The 22,058-nt window shown below is 47.1% G+C and overlaps 1 protein-coding gene across 5 annotated transcripts in view; it reads right to left on the reverse strand.

Annotated features, from left to right (window-relative positions):
• The window catches only part of LOC119779090 (endothelin-converting enzyme-like 1), a 73,355-nt gene that overhangs the window by 32,185 nt on the left and 19,112 nt on the right, over positions 1-22,058 (reverse strand). For all 5 annotated transcript variants that reach the window (XM_038278646.1, XM_038278638.1, XM_038278631.1 and 2 more), the window contains exons 6-8: positions 4,517-4,739; positions 616-714; positions 143-217 (exon numbers count right to left, since the gene is read on the reverse strand). In XM_038278646.1, coding sequence (XP_038134574.1) covers positions 143-217; positions 616-714; positions 4,517-4,739 — 397 coding nt within the window. The remainder of the gene's footprint in view (positions 1-142; positions 218-615; positions 715-4,516; positions 4,740-22,058) is intronic.

Here is a 22,058-nt window from a genome sequence, read left to right on the forward strand (position 1 = left end):
TCTCTGGTATATTTGGTCTCATCAGCATCATCAGAGTCATTGAGCATCTTTCTCTACCTGAAGTCAATCAGGGGAAGTTTCTCCTCAGGCTGCAGAGAACCAGCTGAACTGAACGGAGGTGATGATGCGTTCGGTGACTCACCCCATACTCCTGATCAATGAGCTCAGGTTTGAGCAGGAAGTCTGGGTATCCGGTCATCACCATCATGTGCTTGAGCTGCGGGAAAAGGACGAGGAGCCGATCAGTGGAACGGCGTTAAACACGGACGCTGCAGGATCTTTAAAACACGCAGTCACTACGGCAGGAATCAACTAATCAAACCAAGCCGCACTAATAGGATTACAGGGAAGCTCTTTACATCCAGCATGGCTCTCTAAAAGGATTATAAATTTAGATTGTAAAAGTATTAGAAGGCGTATCTTGCAGTGCAGACCCTAAATCAGCAGCACAGAGAGACACGGATTAGGCAATCCTCACTCCTCAATGTCAAGCCCTTCATGTATCCAATCACTCTCTATCTTAGACTTCAGAATCACAAAGAACTCATTAAAGCGTCTAAAGTGCTAATCGCAGCTCTCATGGCTCAGATTTCACGGTTCAGTTCAGACTCCAACCTTTGCTCTGGCCGCCTCCTTGGTGGCGTCGTCCATCCAGTCAAGTTCCTGCAGCCGAAGGTCCAGAGAGTGTTTAATGTCCTCTACCAGCTCCTGTACCTGCAGGGAGGGAGAAACAGACAGTGCTGAGCTGAAGGCGGTGATGGCGGATCAACCAGACCTAAACAATCCACTTCGTTTATCTTTAACCGATTAAAAAGTTTGTTTAAAGACGTGAACTCGGATTTCCAAAGATCCTCAGAGTCTCTCAGCCTGCAGAGGATTTTTATCCTCAGACTGAATCAAATCGCTGCTGAAAGATTTACTTTTTATTTTTAATCAACTAGTAGGGTTGGTTCATACTTCACTAATACTTTTAGTTACTTTGTGAGTACTACCATTAGTAACTGAACCTGTTTCTGTTGTAATATTTTAGACTTTCAAGCATTTTATACATTAATTCAGCTGTTAGTCCTTTTTTCTTTCATCTTCAGTGAATTTGACTGAAAAAAAGTTTCTTCTCAATTGCAAAAAATTTAAATCTAAATATGTTTTTTTTTTTTTTTAATCAGTGCAGTTTTTTCTTCTATTTAGGGGGTAAATGAGACACTTTGCCAATGGAACAAGACAATTTTCATTTAATATAAGAAAAAATAATTGCATTGTCTTATTTAAATGCATATTATCTAATTATCTGATTTTAAGAGTAATAACACTCAATTAACAGAAATTAAGAAATTGACTTATTTCTAGACAGTTTTATTCTCTGGTTTCCGCCACCCATCATCAGAACCACATCCCGTCCCTGATTGGTTAAGAGCAAACGACCAAACAATAAACTTTAATCTTTTTTCCTGATTTTCTTCCATAATTTTCCTGAAGGTTTCCCTGATTGGTGATTGGCTGAAACTTCAAAAAGGAACCAACGTTCCTGCTAAAGCGAGAGTGAGGTTGGATTTCCCAAATGTGTTTTAATTCATCTCTGTTAGTCAGATGGAGCCTTTGGACTGGTGGCTGGACCAGCAGCTCGGTCTCTGCGGCTCCTGCTCCTCCTTTCAGGTCTGCCTCCATACAGGGAGTTTGCTGGAAAGTGACCTGAGATGACATGATGGGAATTGGTGCTATAGAAATAAATCGAACTGAACTGTTTTCTCAGATTTTCTTCAAATTGTTTTTTTTCCAAATTATCTTCAGTTTTTTTCTTCTTTCCCTTTTTAAATTCTTCTTGAACTTTTCTTATTTTCCCAACCATCCTGGGAGGTTAACTCTGTTACCATTGCTTGGGCTTGTTGACCGATTATAAACATGCGTATTGATGTAATCCTGGTCACATGGCATCGTCATGCTAAATACGCATGGAAAGGCTTTAATTACTAACAAAATGAGCAAAATCAGAGCTTAAAAGTCAAAAGTGTGACGCTGTAAGTTACTGGCCTATAAATGAAATAAATGTTAAATAATTTGACTGTTTTCCTTCAACCAGAAGCTTCTGTCTTTCCTCCCGCTGAGGTTAAGCAGCGGCTCTAAAACGAGGAAGGCTTCCTGATGACATCAGCAGGTCAGTGTCCTCTGCAGGTTTCAGATTAAATGAAGCTTTAAAGCCACAGATGTTCTCTGCTTCTCGCCATTAATCAGTTTGTAGCTCTTTTAAAAGTCAGACTTCTCATCATGGAAGAATCTAAACGAAAACAGGAATTTAACTTCCAATTAAGATACCATCCTTTAAAACTAATTAGCATCCGCAGCTTATTTAGCCGAGTTAGAACGCCTCAAAGTTCTGAGATCTGAGAGAAATTAGAAAGAAAACGAGAGCTTTACGTAAGACAGCGTGAGTGTGTGTTGGTGTGTGTGTGTGTGGGTGTGGGTAGGGGGTTCATAACAATCATCTGGGGTCTGGAGGAGCCACTCAGGTGTATCAGGGCTTCATGTTGGTGACGGACGAAGGCAGAGAGTGAAATGAAAGTTAAAGAAGAGCGGATTCCCTGCAGACGGCAGAGATTAGGATTTAAAGATCCCAGTCCAGCCATCAGAGCCGCTGAGCCGTGTCCCAGTGCGCTGCTGGACACCGTCTCTACACACCCAAATAAACGCTGACCTCCAAAGCAGCGCGGGGGAAATACGTCTCCGTTCTTCCTCCTGTCAGGGATCCAGGTCTGTAAACGGTGGAACTGGAAGCAGCGGAAAGGTTTTCACTGAACATCCAAACGAATCAATCTGGATCCTCAAACTATTTACCTTCAACCAGAGAAAAGAGGAGGAGGCGTAAACGCCTGAGTTATTATTCAGCACAGAGCGAGCGGCGCTGCTGAGGCTTCGCAGCGTGAGCCGCCGTGGCTGCAGGCGGCGCTCAGGAGGGGTTTGGACCAAAGTCTTCATCCCTGATTGGGTTTTTATTTCCTGGAAAATTATATTTCGAGCATTTTTAAATAACTGAAGAAGTTTGAGAAAACAAAGTTCCTTCTGATAACATTACTTTATAACTAAGGTTATTATACTATGCTGTTGCCACGGCAACATGCATCCAGCCTTTGGTGGGATTAGTGTCACGCTTAATATCCGGGAAATTAGTAGCCTGTTTTCAGCCAGCTGACTGGCAGTGTGCAGTAAGAGCTGTCTGCTATAGACGCTTATAGGAAGTCAAGTTCCAAAGTACGAATACTTCATTACCTTACTAAAGTAGAAATATTGGCGATCTATACTTTACTGGAGGACTTTTTAATTTCTACTCCTTAGATCTTAAATAGACTCTTTATTTTTTTTTCATTTAAGCTCATTCTCATTAAGGCCTGTTGGCATAAAAACAAACAAGCAAACAAAAAACCCATCAAAATTAATAGTTTCATCCAGATAATTAATTTCTTTGTTGTTGGTCTCGGTGCTGCCCCAACGTGTTGCTCAACACATAACAAAATGAATAGTTTTTCTAGATGATGCAAAGTTTAATGTGACGCTGTTACCAATAATTATAAAACTAAGAAAATGAAGTCTAAGGAAGTTTTCATCCAGAATTGTAGAAAATGTTGCTTTAATAGCAGTAAAACTAACAGTTTTTCCTGCATTACTTTTATACTTTCAGTAGTTTTAAAAATGCTACATTTACATTTTTACTGGAGTAAAAAGCTGAAGTTGATCCTCTAACTTCTATAAAAGTGTTTTTAAACAGCATCCATACTTTAGCCACCTCTGGTTAAAAGGGACAAAGTGAAATTAAATAAATGTATCATTAAGTACGGAGATGTAGAAACAGCCAATCAGAGGTTAGGGTTTTTATGGAAGAGGCCTTAGCCCCGCCCACTGAATTTGATGGGTTTAAATAATTTTATTGTGAGTTTGCTGCATATAAAATTAATAAACAGAAGTAAATAATGACATTTAAATATTAATTTCATTTATGACTAATATTATTTAATTTCATAATTTAAATGAAACTAATGAGTCTATTTTTAAGATGTAAGGGGTAGAAATTAAAAAGTTGTCTACAAAATAACTCCAGTAAAGTATAGTTAGCCAATATTTCTACTTCAGTAAAGTAACAAAGTATTTGGACTTTATTACTGGACACCTCTGGTTCTCAGCTCCTGCTGGTGGAGGAGAAGATTCCCATCATGGAGAAACTTTCAATGAGGAGCAGAACCTCTGAGGAACCGTTCTGATATTTAATCAATCTTTGATTGACAGGTGGAAGGCACGATCGGCTGCCACAGACAGGTGTACCTAATTTAGTGGCCGCTCGGCCAACAGGCACAAAGATGCGTCTTTGACATTAAAACGTTCAGCGTTAGATAACCCGATCAGGAGGCGGGATTAGACAGATAAATCTGTTTGTTGTATTTAACGACCAATGAAAAGGTGCTGGTTAAAAATAAAATGTTGACAGTAAAGTTTAGGATGAGCTGCAGAGGCTGCGTGCTTCCGTCCTGACCTTAGCCTTGCTCTGTGAGGAGAAGTGCTTCTGGACGAACAGCGCCCCCAGCGCCATGCCGAAGTGCTTGTTGGCCTGCGTGAGGCAGAGGCGGCCCAGCTCCAGCTGCTGCTCGGTGCCATCGATCTCCCTGGAAAACTCATGGATGGTGCTCCTGAAGGCAGTGGACAGGTGCTCGCTGAGCGCCGCCACGATGCGCCACAGCATGTAGTTATGAAGGACTCTGCAGGGAACAGAGCAGACACAGTATTCACCTTTTCAAATAAAAACACTAACATCTAAAAACTGAAAGCTGAGAGTTTTAGTCTGCGAAATGTTTCTGGATCTGCAGCCGCTCCACTGCCTCCTGTATGGAGGGAACTTTGTTCCATTATTATTGCATAGAACAGGTTGGGTTAATGGAACCTTGGGAAAGAAAATGCATCCAGAAATAAAATGAAACTTTGATAAACGTTTAATCACAAATGGGTTCTGTGTCACAGTCTTGGTTCTGTCATGTTTTCTTTTGAGTTTTCAGTTTTACTTTGCTCCATGTTTTCTAGTTTTAGTGGTTTAATTCTTATTTTGTTGTGTTCTCTGGTTATTTTTTTCAGTTTTCAGGTTTGTATTTGTTGCCCTCTGTTGCCCTCTAGTGTTCTCCTTTTTCCCTAGCTCCTTCCTTTGCTGCTCTCTTCACATCTGCTCCCAATCTGCTTGTTAGTCCTCCCTTTGTTCAGTCTCCCATAAATACGTAGAGGTGCTAACGTCTCTGTTAAACACTTTAAAAAACTCTGAAAATGGAATACGAAAGGTGGATTCTTGATTCTCGACGTCGGAGTACACAGAGTGAAGCGAAAAGACTACAACTGTGTAAACAGGCTCCATTTCCGTTTCCGGTGGCGGAGGGATATTGACTATTCCAACAGAACTCAATGGGATTTACAAAATGCTAAATAAAACACTACAGGAACGTTTTTTCTTTACGAAACTTTTTTTGGAACGTCATTGAACAGCGCTGACGACCCGGTGAGTAGCATATTTTAAAAAAAGAACGTTTAAGGTTGTTTTAAGGACATTATCGGACATGCTCTATGGAAGCCATTATGAAGCAGCCAGGGGGGGATTCTGCATGAGCCAAAAAGCAGAGACAGGACCAATTGTCAAAATTTTGGTGTCGATCATTCGATTTCATCCTGGACACTACAGAAAATGGGCTAAAAGTGTTAAAAACCGGAATTCTCCTTTAAGGGACCTGCAGCTTTCAACTGATGACATCTGAGGCTTTATGTTTTCGTTAGCAGAATGAAGCGAGTGAATTTATCTCCAAAAAGCAAAAGGATTTTAAAATATTGTTAAAAATAAGAAATGTGAAAAAGTTTCTCCAAACGACTGTGTCTGCAGCTGCATCTACAGGAGAAGTATAACTGAAATGTGAAAAATAAGGGAATCTAACTGTAAATGTTTGCCACACAAAGTTAAAATGCAGTTGTGAGCAGGCAGCGTGGCGTCGCCTGGGTCAGAGAGACGCTGCTGAATAGTAAGGACCCAGCAGGATCCAACAGTTCCCTCCGATCGGGGCTGACAGCAGCCAGGCAGCAGTGGGTTGAGGAAAATGTCAAGCAGAGGAAGAGAAAATGGATCATTCATGTCTGTATTCAAGCTGCGTCTTCTGCCTGCAGACGCCGCCGCGCTGCTGTGTCCTCCATCTCACACTGGGTTCACACATCTAATCTGCCCCACAGCGACAAACACCCTCTGCTCCTACAGCGCAGCTGCATGCTCACCTCCAGGCATGTTGTTGTTTTCCAGTTTTTATGAATAATTTGGCTTTGGCATGACAGTTGTAGAGTCAGCGCCTCAGCAACAGCCCCCTGAGGTGCGAAGGAAGGGCCCCGTTATAGCGGCTGTTTACAGTGAACGCTGGGATCTCAGAACGACGGGAACAGTCCAATCTGTTTCAGAAGGCCTGGTTCTGCTGGAGGTTTGTTCCCGTTCAGAGGGAGTTTTTCCTCTCCACTGTCTCTACAAGCATGCTTAGTGTGAGGGATTGCTGAAGAGTCAATATTTACCGTCTCTTCCTTCTCATCCATACGTCAAGGTGTGACAGGAGCTTTAACAGTCTGTTTTTCACCTGATTTGTATGTGTCTGATATATGTGGAAAAGTTTTGAGCAATTCTTCAAAGCCTTATTTTATGACATCTGAGCAGAGGAGTTGATGGCATGTGCCGGGGATGTTACGGCGTAAAGAAGCGGATGTCGCTGTTTCCCAGCGCAGGCTGATGAGTGAAGGAGCCGCAGCCGAGGGAAGGAGCTGCAGTTCAGGCAGTTTTAATTACCAGAGGACAGAGTGAAGGCTCATTAGCTGAATGGGTCTTAATGAGGCTAGTTAAGGAGATGAAAAGACAGCGTCCCCTTGCACTACATTAACACATTAGTGCAGATAATGGCCCTGCAGGTAAAGATGGAGGGAGGGCCTCCTCTGTAGCAAACTTCAGTCCGGCTATACTTTATTTCAGACGGACACTTAGACGATTATCTTGCTGGGCGTTCAGACACTTCTAGATATATGCTACTTCAAGGCTTGTCTTCCTTAACTCTGCGCAGACAGAAGTAAACGATCTGAGTTGGGATTATTCTACGTAATACCTTAAGGTAAGTGAAAGACAGCTCTGGAAGCCCTGCTGGGAAGCATACACTGACAGCTGACAGCCATAAAATGGGCTGTTGTCAAGGGAAAAGCTTTCTCAGTAAATACTTGATGGCCCCAGCGGGAAACCAGCGCTCAATTGTTGCTGTTTTACATCTCTGGATTAGTCATGAAAACTCACATGTTGCAGTAAGACTCACCTAAATAAATACACAGTCCACAGAGTCCCAGCGCTGGGCTGCAGATGGAGGTTCATTCAGACACAAACAGAAACACAAACTAACACATCTTTCTATCTCTGCAAGGATTCTACATTTACTCTCCTTCTTTTCCATTTTCATTCCATGGACCAACCTAAACTAACCATTACCCCTATTTACCGACCCCAACCTAGACACACCCTAACTAGCATATAACTCATCCAACCTAAACCCACCCTAACTAGTATATATCTAACCCTCCCTTAACTCCACCTAACTGTCATATAACTAATCCAACCTAAACACACCCTGACTAGTATATAACTAACCCAACCCTGACTAGTATATAACTAACCCAGCCTAAACCCACCCTAACGAGTATATAACTCATCCAACCTAAACCCAGCCCTAACTAGTATACAACTAATCCAAACTAAACTCCCCCTAACTAGCATATAACTAATCCAACCTAAACTCTCCCTAACTAGTTTATAACCAACCCAGCCTAAACCCAGCCCTAACTAGTATATAACTAACCCATCCTAAACTCCCCCTAACTAGCATATAACTTATCCAACCTAAACTCTCCCTAACTAGTTTATAACCAACCCAGCCTAAACCCAGCCCTAACTAGTATATAACTAACCCCTCCTAAACTCCCCCTAACTAGCATATAACTTATCCAACCTAAACCCAACCCTAACTAGTATATAACTAACCTAACCTAAACCCCCCACAACTAGCATATAACCAATCCAACCTTAACCCAACCCTGACTAGTATATATCTAACCCTCACCTAAACTTCACCTAACTTGCATATAACTAACCCAACCTAAACTCTCCCTAACTAGTTTATAACCAACCCAGCCTAAACCCAACCCTAACTAGTATATAACTAACCTAACCTAAACCCCCCACAACTAGCATATAACCAATCCAACCAAAACCCAACCCTTACTAGTATATATCTAACCCTCACCTAAACTTCACCTAACTTGCATATAACTTATCCAACCTAAACCCAACCCTAACTAGTATACAACTAATCCAAACTAAACTCCCCCTAACTAGCATATAACTAATCCAACCTAAACTCTCCCTAACTAGTTTATAACCAACCCAGCCTAAACCCAGCCCTAACTAGTATATAACTAACCCCTCCTAAACTCCCCCTAACTAGCATATAACTTATCCAACCTAAACCCAACCCTAACTAGTATATAACTAACCTAACCTAAACCCCCCACAACTAGCATATAACCAATCCAACCTAAACCCAACCCTGACTAGTATATATCTAACCCTCACCTAAACTTCACCTAACTTGCATATAACTAACCCAACCTAAACTCATGCCTAACTAGTATATAGCTAATCCAACCTAAACTCTCCCTAACTAGTATATAACTAACCCAACCTGAATCCAAGCCTAACTAGTATATAACTAATCCAACCTAAACTTTCATTTTAATCATTAAAGTCGATGTTATTAACCAGCAGTTACTCAGTATTTCAGTAGCAGGTTTAATAAGTCATTTTTTTTTCACTTTTCCCGCGGTGCACAAACGATGTTAAAGTCGTGCTACTCGTGTAAACTATTGGGGTTCTCTACCAACCTCTCTCTCCATAGCAGCCCTGTTCTTGTGGGAGCCCGACTCTGGGCCCCAGAAGGAGCAGTTGGTCCTCACAACGTACTAGATGTTTGAAAAGTGGCCCCAGCAACGTACACACACTCATTCTCATCTTGCTATATGAAGTGAGGACGGCGTGTTGATTGACCTATACCTAACCACAACCTTAACCCAACCTTTACCAGTTAATATCTCACCACTCTACAAGCATGCTTAGTGTGAGGGATTGCTGAAGAGTCAATGAGTCGATGCAATCAGCTGGTTTTCCTTAGATAGAAAACTTTGAATCAATCTGACTGGATGATCTGGTTGAACTATTTCTGGAAAGTGACCTGAGAAATAAACTGAATTTAACTGAATGACCTAAAATCCAACCATTACCAGTGAAAAGCTCAATCTGATGGTAAAACAGGAGCACACACCCCCCCCCACACACACACCCCCTCCCACACACACCTATTCATGAGTGACGGGGAGAACAGACGGCAGAGTGGGGGGGGGCACGCTGCTGTTGTCATAATGCTTTCTCCCTCATTGGAGGTCCGCTCATCTGGCTAATGGGATTGACTACATTCACAACCGTGAGAGGGACAACACTGCCCCCCCCCTGAAGAGGGAAAAGTGATAGATGGATGAAGCGACGACATCAAGGAGTGACAGCTATTGTCAGCAGACTAAAATGACAGGAAGTTCATCAACGTGAAAACACGAGGAGGATTGATTGGAGGAGAAAATCCAGAATATTCTGTAAACATGAGGAGGGAGACGAAAGAGCATAGAATGGAAGGATTGTTATTTAAAGGAATAGTACACCCAAAACATGATTAGCCTTCATTTTCTACTCACCCCCATGCTGAACAACACTCTGGAGTACTTTTTTGATATCTCAAATGCATCTGGAGATCTGGGAGGCTTCTTGCTGTCTGCTGACATTCAAATAATGGAGGTCTATGGCGCCCGAGGCAGAAAGGTCCATAAAAGTCCACAAAAAACGTGTCAATATTCCTCCATACTGCTCGTCCAATGTATTCCAAGTGTCCTGAGTGGGTAGCATCCAGAATTTACTCGAAACGAAGTCATTTAGAATGTTTTTAGAGCATAAACAGTAGTGTATAGGATTTCCTAAAAGCGCGCACATGTGCGCTCACGACGCTACGGAAACCGCGGCAGACCAAGCCAGATGAAAGTGCGCATTCAGCGTCTGCTCTGCCGATAATGCAAGCGTAGAAGAAGAAATGTGCTGTTTACCTGTGCAAAGAAAGAAACAACGAAAGAAAAATGTCTGAGGACTTCAGTGTTGAGGAAGAGCATGAGTTCTTTGCCAAGCTGAATGCGCACTTTCATCTGGTTTGGTCTGCCGGCTTCCGTAGCGTCGTGAACGCGCTTTCAGGAAATCCTATACACTACTGTTTATGCTCTAAAGTTGAGTAGAAAATGAAGGCTAATCATGTTTTGGGTGTACTATTCCTTTAAAAGGGACATAAAACTGAGAAAAGGAAACTTCAAAATGTAATCGCTCACACCAGATCTTTAGGCAACCCAAACCACCAGCTAATGATTCACACTCCAGACATATTTAGGACAGAAATTATTTTAATTTCAACTTTTTTTTTAGGGAAAAGCGGAAATGCCTCATTTAACAGTTGTAAAAATGTACATTTTCATAAGTAGTGATGATATTCTCATGGCCTCAGATGATGCAGCTCAGCTGTAGAGGTGGTCATTCATCACAGACACCCTCACCTGGACTGGAAACACCACCTCACTGGTTCAAAGGGCCCAGAAGCGCTTGGACTTCCTGCCCCCCCCCCATCCCACCATAGAGAGCGTTCAGACCCCCCCATCCCCCCCCCATCCCACCATAGAGAGCGTTCTGACCCCCCCATCCTCCCCCCATCCCACCATAGAGAGCGTTCTGACCCCCCCCATCCTCCCCCCCCATCCCGCCATAGAGAGCGTTCTGACCCCCCATCCTCCCCCCCCATCCCACCATAGAGAGCGTTCTGCCCCCCCATCCTCCCCCCCCGTCCCACCATAGAGAGCGTTCAGACCCCCCCATCCTCCCCCCCATCCCACCATAGAGAGCATTCAGACCCCCCCATCCTCCCCCCCCATCCCACCATAGAGAGCGTTCTGCCCCCCCCATCCCACCATAGAGAGCGTTCAGACCCCCCCATCCCCCCCCCCCATCCCACCATAGAGAGCGTTCAGACCCCCCCATCCTCCCCCCCCATCCCGCCATAGAGAGCGTTCAGACCCCCCCATCCTCCCCCCCCATCCCGCCATAGAGAGCGTTCTGCCCCCCCCATCCTCCCCCCCCATCCCGCCATAGAGAGCGTTCTGCCACCCCATCCTCCCCCCCATCCCGCCATAGAGAGCGTTCTGCCCCCCCATCCTCCCCCCCCATCCCACAATAGAGAGCGTTCTGCCCCCCCCATCCTCCCCCCCATCCCGCCATAGAGAGCGTTCTGCCCCCCCCATCCTCCCCCCCATCCCGCCATAGAGAGCGTTCAGACCCCCCCATCCTCCCCCCCCATCCCACCATAGAGAGCGTTCTGCCCCCCCCATCCTCCCCCCCCATCCCACCATAGAGAGCGTTCTGACCCCCCCATCCTCCCCCCCGTCCCACCATAGAGAGCGTTCTGCCCCCCCCATCCTCCCCCCCCCATCCCACCATAGAGAGCGTTCTGCCCCCCCATCCTCCCCCCCCGTCCCACCATAGAGAGCGTTCTGCCCCCCCATCCTCCCCCCCATCCCGCCATAGAGAGCGTTCTGCCCCCCCATCCTCCCCCCCATCCCGCCATAGAGAGCGTTCAGACCCCCCCATCCTCCCCCCCCCGTCCCACCATAGAGAGCGTTCTGCCCCCCCCATCCTCCCCCCCCGTCCCACCATAGAGAGCGTTCTGCCCCCCCCATCCTCCCCCCCGTCCCACCATAGAGAGCGTTCTGACCCCCCCATCCTCCCCCCCGTCCCACCATAGAGAGCGTTCTGCCCCCCCCATCCTCCCCCCCCCATCCCACCATAGAGAGCGTTCTGCCCCCCCATCCTCCCCCCCCGTCCCACCATAGAGAGCGTTCTGACCCCCCCATCCTCCCCCCCATCCCACCATAGAGAGCGTTCTGACCCCCCCATCCTCCCCCCCATCCCACCATAGAGAGCGTTCTGCCCCCCCCATCCTCCCCCCCCCGTCCCACCATAGAGAGCGTTCTGACCCCCCCATCCTCCCCCCCGTCCCACCATAGAGAGCGTTCTGCCCCCCCATCCTCCCCCCCCCATCCCACCATAGAGAGCGTTCTGCCCCCCCATCCTCCCCCCCCGTCCCACCATAGAGAGCGTTCTGACCCCCCCATCCTCCCCCCCATCCCACCATAGAGAGCGTTCTGACCCCCCCATCCTCCCCCCCATCCCACCATAGAGAGCGTTCTGACCCCCCCATCCTCCCCCCCCCGTCCCACCATAGAGAGCGTTCTGACCCCCCCATCCTCCCCCCCGTCCCACCATAGAGAGCGTTCTGCCCCCCCCATCCTCCCCCCCGTCCCACCATAGAGAGCGTTCTGACCCCCCCATCCTCCCCCCCCATCCCTCCATAGAGAGCGTTCTGACCCCCCCATCCTCCCCCCCCATCCCACCATAGAGAGCGTTCTGACCCCCCCATCCTCCCCCCCATCCCACCCACCATAGAGAGCGTTCTGCCCCCCCATCCTCCCCCCCCATCCCACCATAGAGAGCGTTCTGCCCCCCCCATCCTCCCCCCCATCCCACCATAGAGAGCGTTCTGCCCCCCCCATCCTCCCCCCCCATCCCACCATAGAGAGCGTTCTGACCCCCCCATCCTCCCCCCCCATCCCTCCATAGAGAGCGTTCTGACCCCCCCATCCTCCCCCCCCATCCCACCATAGAGAGCGTTCTGACCCCCCCATCCTCCCCCCCATCCCACCCACCATAGAGAGCGTTCTGCCCCCCCATCCTCCCCCCCCATCCCACCATAGAGAGCGTTCTGCCCCCCCATCCTCCCCCCCCATCCCACCATAGAGAGCGTTCTGCCCCCCCATCCTCCCCCCCATCCCTCCATAGAGAGCGTTCTGCCCCCCCATCCTCCCCCCCCATCCCACCATAGAGAGCGTTCTGCCCCCCCATCCTCCCCCCCCATCCCTCCATAGAGAGCGTTCTGCCCCCCCATCCTCCCCCCCCATCCCACCATAGAGAGCGTTCTGCCCCCCCCATCCTCCCCCCCCATCCCACCATAGAGAGCGTTCTGCCCCCCCCATCCTCCCCCCCCATCCCACCATAGAGAGCGTTCTGACCCCCCCCATCCTCCCCCCCCATCCCACCATAGAGAGCGTTCTGCCCCCCCCATCCTCCCCCCCCATCCCACCATAGAGAGCGTTCTGCCCCCCCCATCCCACCATAGAGAGCGTTCTGCCCCCCCATCCCCCCCCCCCATCCCACCATAGAGAGCGTTCTGACCCCCCCATCCTCCCCCCCCATCCCACCATAGAGAGCGTTCTGCCCCCCCCATCCCACCATAGAGAGCGTCCTGCCCCCCCATCCCACCATAGAGAGCGTTCTGCCCCCCCATCCTCCCCCCCCATCCCACCATAGAGAGCGTTCTGCCCCCCCATCCTCCCCCCCCATCCCACCATAGAGAGCGTTCAGACCCCCCCATCCTCCCCCCCATCCCACCATAGAGAGCGTTCTGCCCCCCCATCCTCCCCCCCCATCGCACCGTAGAGAGCGTTCTGCCACCCCATCCTCCCCCCCATCCCACCATAGAGAGCGTCCTGCCCCCCCATCCCACCATAGAGAGCGTTCTGCCCCCCCATCCTCCCCCCCCATCCCACCATAGAGAGCGTTCTGCCCCCCTCATCCCACCATAGAGAGCGTTCTGCCCCCCCATCCTCCCCCCCCCATCCCACCATAGAGAGCGTTCTGCCCCCCTCATCCCACCATAGAGAGCGTTCTGCCCCCCCATCCTCCCCCCCCATCCCACCATAGAGAGCGTTCTGCCCCCCCATCCTCCCCCCCCATCCCACCATAGAGAGCGTTCAGACCCCCCCATCCTCCCCCCCATCCCACCATAGAGAGCGTTCTGCCCCCCCATCCTCCCCCCCCATCCCACCGTAGAGAGCGTTCTGCCACCCCATCCTCCCCCCCATCCCACCATAGAGAGCGTCCTGCCCCCCCATCCCACCATAGAGAGCGTTCTGCCCCCCCATCCTCCCCCCCCATCCCACCGTTGAGAGCGTTCTGCCACCCCATCCTCCCCCCCATCCCACCATAGAGAGCGTTCTGCCCCCCCATCCTCCCCCCCATCCCACCATAGAGAGCGTTCTGCCCCCCCATCCTCCCCCCCCATCCCACCATAGAGAGCGTTCTGCCACCCCATCCTCCCCCCCCCATCCCACCATAGAGAGCGTCCTCCCCCCCCCATCCCACCATAGAGAGCGTTCTGCCCCCCCATCCTCCCCCCCCATCCCACCATAGAGAGCGTTCTGCCCCCCCATCCTCCCCCCCATCCCACCGTAGAGAGCGTTCTGCCCCCCCCATCCTCCCCCCCCATCCCACCATAGAGAGCGTTCTGCCCCCCCCATCCTCCCCCCCATCCCACCATAGAGAGCGTTCTGCCCCCCCATCCTCCCCCCCATCCCACCGTAGAGAGCGTTCTGCCCCCCCATCCTCCCCCCCCCATCCCACCATAGAGAGCGTTCTGCCACCCCATCCTCCCCCCCCATCCCACCATAGAGAGCGTTCTGCCACCCCATCCTCCCCCCCCATCCCACCATAGAGAGCGTTCTGCCACCCCATCCTCCCCCCCATCCCACCATAGAGAGCGTTCTGCCCCCCCATCCTCCCCCCCATCCCACCGTAGAGAGCGTTCTGCCCCCCCATCCTCCCCCCCCATCCCACCATAGAGAGCGTTCTGCCACCCCATCCTCCCCCCCCCATCCCACCATAGAGAGCGTCCTCCCCCCCCATCCCACCACAGAGAGCGTTCTGCCCCCCCATCCTCCCCCCCCATCCCACCATAGAGAGCGTTCTGCCCCCCCCATCCCACCATAGAGAGCGTCCTGCCCCCCCATCCCACCATAGAGAGCGTCCTGCCCCCCCATCCCACCATAGAGAGCGTCCTGCCCCCCCATCCTCCCCCCATCCCACCACAGAGAGCGTTCTGCCCCCCCATCCCACCATAGAGAGCGTTCTGCCCCCCCCATCCCACCATAGAGAGCGTCCTGCCCCCCCCATCCCACCATAGAGAGCGTTCTGCCCCCCCCATCCCACCATAGAGAGCGTTCTGCCCCCCCCATCCCACCATAGAGAGCGTCCTGCCCCCCCATCCCACCATAGAGAGCGTCCTGCCCCCCCCATCCCACCATAGAGAGCGTCCTGCCCCCCCATCCCACCACAGAGAGCGTTCTGCCCCCCCATCCTCCCCCCCCATCCCACCATAGAGAGCGTTCTGCCCCCCCCATCCCACCATAGAGAGCGTCCTGCCCCCCCATCCCACCATAGAGAGCGTCCTGCCCCCCCATCCTCCCCCCATCCCACCATAGAGAGCGTTCTGAGCAGCTGTCTCACTGCATCTCTCTGAGATTCTCTTTGTCTTAAAGTTTCAGACAGACGGCTTCACTCTGCAACACTCCGGTTTATAGAAGAGATAAAAGTTTAGGTAAAAACAAAAACTCTCATCATCACCATCCAACCTGGACCAGAGGCGTCCAGCAGCAAAGTAGAAATATTTCATTTCCTTCCTTCAGTAGAAGGTTTGCTATCTATGCTTCTTTGGAGGAATTATTCTTTTAGATAACTTTCTATTCCTTACATTTTAAAAATAGATTCGTTAGTTTAGTTTCATTTAAGCTCATTTTTATTCTGGCTTGTTGGTATTTAAAAAAATAAAATTAATCAAAAAAGTTAAATAATGTTATAAAATGAAGTGTAAGGAAGTTCATCCATCATCCAGAATTGTAGATAAATATTCCTTTATTAGGGTAGAGCTGTATAGCTTCTGTTCTTAACATTTATTCCTGCATTACTTTTACTTTTATACTTCAAGTAGTTTTAAAAATGGTACTTTTACACTTTAAGCCGAAGGTGATTCTGTAAATTCAACTAAAGTGTTTTTAAACAGCAGGATTTATACTGGAGTAATAAACATAATACTTTGGTCACCTCTGGTTACCATGAAGAGTTTCTGCTGATTATCACACTTACAGTCCTTTAAACCGATAAACACAGCTATACTCAGTCCTAGACTTTCCAGGCAACAACTGAAACTAAGAGTTTAAAGTGTTTTTGGCTCCAAACTGAACCTGCATCTGGCAGACGGCTGCTGAACGATAAAAGGGATGAAGCTCATACTATCAGTTAGACGCCAGCGCAGAAAACAAATGAAAAATAAAAAAATGGTAGAAAGGCATGATTGAAACGTAGCGCAGAACTCATCACCAAAGCCATCAGGTAGGATGGATGGACGGACAGCTGAAGGGGAAGATTGGTAAACAACATGGCAGCCGACAGAGCATTAGAAGAGAAGTTAAAGAATCTGGAGAGACGTGAAAGTCTGGATGCTTCTCAGCGCCTCCAGTCGGCCCACACCAGGTTACAGCTGATTACGTAGCTGGATGATAACTGCTGGTTTCTAACATTATAATACAGCAACTACTGCCACTACAGTACAATAATTTTACAGAAGGGGAGACATTTTTCCACCGTTTTATTGCAGCTTTGAGAGCCCCCCCCCCCCCCCCTCTGCATGATCTACAGGGGCCTCATGTCCTGGCCCCTGTTATGCCCCCCCTACTGAAGGCTAAATACTCTGCGCTGGAACAGAGGTGGTTACTGATTGGTCCTTTGGATCGATTTCAATTTACTAATTACTGAAAAACAATAAGGTGAAAGCTTCAGCGGTATGGAGACATGATCCCTGTCTCAATTTGGTTTTTTCAAAACAAATTTTAAAAATTATTCGAATTTATAAATTTTTTTCGAGTTCAAATTCAGATTTTATAGAAAAGTTTTTAACTTAAATCAAGTCAAAAATACGTAAAATTCCTAAATTATGAATGTATATTGACCTGATAAGACAGAGAATATTAATAAAATCTAAATGAATAGAAATTTCACTTCATGCAGCTCTATTAATATATTTCAATATATTTCTTTACTGCCTCTGTTATTATGAACGGCTGTGTGTTCTCTCAGTGATCACAGCTTCACTATTTACGGACCGTGTGGTCCAGGCCGGGTTTTAAATGGGGATAATTGTGGGTAACGGGTCGGGTCTCGGTTCTGAACTCTACCTGTGCAGGTGGAGACAGGCTAGAATAACCAGACCCGTCCAGGACTCGTCGTGATTATCTGTCTCTGACAGTGTTCAGTTTAGGCAACTGGAGTGTTAGGAATCCAGTATGTGTGTCTCCGTTTTCCACCACCAGGTGGCGCCCTGTCTTCGTTGGCCCTCCCTGCACACCTGCGGCTCATTGGATCATTATCTGGAGGAGTAGTGGACTGTTATTACCTGAATCGGTCCAGAGTGTTTGCTAGTTTTGGGTCCTCTAGCCAAGCAGAGTTTCTCTGAGTCTAACAAGTTTTTTGTCTTTGCTCCCCGGCAGGAAGCTTTCCTGTGTTCCTGTGTTTCTTAATACCTGGACCTTCTCTCCCCTGGAAGGAAAAACGGAGTTACACTGAGCAGGGAAAAACCTCCACATGTTCCGTTCAAGTTCCCATTGGAAATCTGAGTGACAGTCCGCTCCATACTCCTCCGGGTCCAACGCTTGTCAACCTGTCCGCCCTCCAACGTGGGCACTATTCTCTGGATTTACCACACAGACTGGATTCAAGGACTAACAAGGCCCCCCTCTAACGGGAGTCCCATTCCTGCAAAATCGAAGTGCTTCCAAGATTCCCACGGTACCTGAACTGACCCCTGAACTTCCCTTCTCACCTCCAGTTCCGGGTTACCGGCTCACTGAGTTCCAGATTCCATCCTGTCTTATCCCCTCAATAAACCTGTTGAGTGTTTTCTCTGCATGTGAGTCAGATTCGTTAAACCGATCATGGCATGGAGGTGAAGTTTTCTAGAAGACATTTCTTTTTTCATTCAAGATGCCTGAGTGACGGTGTTTGTAGACCAGACGTAGCTTCCTTCCATAACAAACCAGATTCTTCCTCTAGGTTTATTCATAACATGTTACTGTTTAACCAAAGTGTCTGTAATTAGTTTTTACTCTGACTACTTTCCATTATTGTCAGTAAGGAGGAACGAACGCTGCTCAGATCAGAAAAGGGCTGATTACCATATGATGAACTGTTGTCTCTTTGCAAAGATTAAAATAAAGATCCGACTGAGAGAAATCCCTCCATCTACATTAATTTTACTGAGGTAAATACTTGAATACTTTTTTCCCCACAACACTGTCTTAAGATCTGAGCTCCAGCTAGTGTGGAAAATATCTTACCCTTTTATCCTCTACTTTGTTTTCTGAAACTCTTGTTTTGCATTTTGATTGTTCAACCCTTTTATTTCAAATTTGAACAAAAAATAAATAAAATCACTGTAAAGCTTTTACATCTGGTTTTAATGGTTCTACTCATTTCCCCTGACAGACTTGTGTCTTAACAACAGCCAATCAATCAATTAATTATTTAAAATAAGAAGTTCATGATTCGAAAGCATTTGGTTTCCTAAGGAACCAAGGTTTTTCAGCACTTTTGTCTCACTTTGCAGCAAAAACAAAAAGGTTCCCTAAATAGCCAGAGAACCAGCGATGAGTGGCTTTGGGAGATGGAGAGCTAAAAGATCCAATTAACTTAGAGGTTAAATAATCAAGGACAGCTAGCGCCCAGATTCGTTCTCTGAAGAGCGGAACCATCTTTGCACAAAGACACCAGAAAAACCAAAGTCATCAACTGTTCCCTCTGCATGAGTTTGGCAGCAAACAACACAGTTAGTAAACGGCTTAGCTGAGCAGATTACTGGTTAGTATCCTGAACTCCAATTCAACAGCTCAGATTTAGTAGTATTCATATTTTTATTTTTTATTTCCTGTCATAAAGCATCAGTTAGTTGACAAACGTTCCTTCGTTTAGGCTCAGACTAAACAGATTTACCATCCAGCCGACTTATGAAACAGAATTAGACCTAAAGATCAGGAGTCCAAAGAATTCATGTTTATTACTGCATTATAAATCCTGCTGTTTAAAAACACTTCTATAGAAGGAGGATCAATTTCAGCTTTTTACTCCAGTTAAAGTGTAAAAGTACCATTTTTAAAATTACTCAAAGTTTAAAAGTAAAAGTAATGCAGGAAAAATGTTAAGGACAGTAGCTTTACTGCTCTACTCTAGGAAAGGAACATTTTTCTACAATTCTGGATGATAACTTAGGCTACGTTCACGCCTGAAGTGACCCAAATCCGATTTATTTGACCATATCCGATCTTTCCATGGCAGTCTGAACAACACAGATCCGATCTTTTCCAATGCGACCCGGGCTGCTTGGCTCTGTGGTCCTGAATCTGATCTTTTCAAATGCGACCTGCGTCTGAAGGCCAGGTGGCATTCATCCGACCTGAACGCCAATATCCAACAAAGGTCACTATTCTGGGTCTTGCTATGAATATGCGGCAGGAAAAACAACAACCATGGCAGATGATGATGCGGAGAGCAGAATTTATGTTTAACCACCTTGCAAAGATTTAGTTTTTATGGTCGGGAAAAATCGCTAGAAGCGCTCCAGCGTGCTCTGTGTTTACGGAAGTAAACACAGAGCACGCTGGCCTGTGATGTCATTGCGTCCTCTACGACGCATGTGGGACAATTGCGTTGTATGACTGCAGTTCACACATAAGATCACATACAAGTCACATAGATTTGGAAATGTGAACAGAAACCCCAAAATATCTGATTTCCCCAAAAAATTGGAATTGAGCATCAAGGCCTGCAGTGTAACCGTAGCCTTACTTAGGCTACATTCAGAGCGCACACGCTAGAGGCAGCAGAAGCAGCTCGTTTACATGCAAAGTCAATGGTTGACGTGCATCAAGGCGCAGCAAAAGGTCCTGCAGCGCCTTTAGAGCAGCAGGAGCAGCGCATCACGAGCTTCTGATCATCTGAGGCGCTTCAGAAGCAGCAGCTGCTGGACATCAACCAATGAGAGAAGCTGATGTGGGAGCTGGCAGGGAGTCAGACGCAGCACTGCTGATGCAGAGCGCTATGATCACTCCTCTGAAACAGTTTATTAACGCCTAAATTAACTTCAAATGTAGAAACCTGCCGGCAGAATATGTTGGCTTTTATTATCCTGCTGCCTGCAGTTTGTAGCACAGACCTGAAAAACGCTAACATCTACTTCCAGCCGCCACCAACAGGAGGGGAAAACCCTGGAGAGGCGAGCGGGCCTGAGGCAGCTGCTGCTGGGGATTCCCAGTGACAGCGCAGCGCCGGTATGTGGGGGTCTGAGCGGCTCCCACAGAGAAATAATCTTTGAAGGCAGGATGGTAATCTGGATGAACTGACTGCACAGACCATGTTTTCAGGAGGACTTTCTCACTTCAACATAGATTCTAACTACTTTCTACCCGCTGATCACAGCTAATATAGCAAAGATAAAGCAGCTGAAGCTTCTTTGATGCTTCCAGCGATTGCGGTCTGAACGTAAGACTTCATTTTTTAGTTTTATAACTAATGATTAAAGTGTCAAATTTAACTTCGCATCGTCTTGACTATTTATTTATTGTGGTATGTGGTGAGCAACAAGTTGGGGCAGCACCGAGTCCAACCACAAAGAAACTAATTGCCTGGATGAAACTAATTATTTTGATGGTTTTTATGTTTTTTTAAATACTATCAGGCCAGAATGAAAATGAACTTAAATGAAACTAAACTAACGAGTAGAAAGTAAAAAAGAATTATTCCAGTAAAGTATAGATAGCCAACATTTGTACTTCAGTAAGGAAATGAAGTATTTCTACTTTAATACTTCACACCTGACGCCCAGACGCCTGGGGAACCTTCATCGTCCTCCACGTCAGTCGCCCGCAGCAACGCAGAAACACTTTACCTCACTGCTGCAAAACCATGACATCATTTATATTAACTGTTCTAAAATCAATAGGCTCTTTTTTCATTAGGCGGTTTAACATCATCTGAGTATTTATGTTATAATAACCTGATTAAAAAACATCCAAACCAATTAATCAAGCATCCTTATTTGTTGACAAAAGATAAAACTATATTAGCATTATTTATTTGTTCTAATCTAAAAACAACAAGTTCTTTTTTTGAATAACTGTGGGATTATTTCAGGGTCTTTATCCTAAAAAACGTCGATGACCTCGTTGGAAATATCATTTAGAAACTTTCCAGGAGTGAAGAACCTTTCGTTCCTGGAAAGTTGTTATCTGCAAAGATGATGCAGATTAGTCAGCTGACATTTCAGGATGCAATGATAACCAGACTGACCTTTTTGAAGCAGATCTGCTCATTCCAGGTATCAAAGTGCAGATGAATGATCGCTGCAGACGTTTGAGTTATGGTCCTCTGTGCAGGAGAAGAACCGCTAAATGATCGGAGGCCGCCGCCGCCGCCGTCTCAGCAGGAAGATTTAGGAGACATTTTCCTCTTTTCAATAAATTTCAGGTTTTATGGGTCAGCGTCTTCATTAGCAATCAGAGAAAACTATTTAAAAGGAAATTTCCTCTGATTTCCTCATCGTTCAACATTTATGACAGAAAAATAAATATTTAGCACAATTTCACTTATTATATGTTGTTCATCCTTTTTATGCTAAAGTCTAACGGTCGAACGGCCCTCGTAGTTCCGACCGAAAAGTTGCATCACAGGAAAAGCAACCGATCTATGGGTGAGAAAAGAAAGCAAATAAACAACGCCTGAATAAAAACACCACGGGGGGGGGGGGGGGGGGGGGGGGGGTCACTCTTAGCTAATCCATTACTGCATTAGATGATTGGTCCATCCGTCATCTCCAACCTTATTCTGACTTTTGTCAAATTCTAATTTCATACTGTGGCTTTAAGTGGAAATATTTCTGCTTAATTGATTCCATATAAAGTAAATAAGC

This window comes from Cyprinodon tularosa, unplaced genomic scaffold (genome assembly GCF_016077235.1).
Source record: "Cyprinodon tularosa strain WSP-4 unplaced genomic scaffold, ASM1607723v1 ctg1016, whole genome shotgun sequence".
NCBI classification, from domain to species: domain Eukaryota; kingdom Metazoa; phylum Chordata; class Actinopteri; order Cyprinodontiformes; family Cyprinodontidae; genus Cyprinodon; species Cyprinodon tularosa.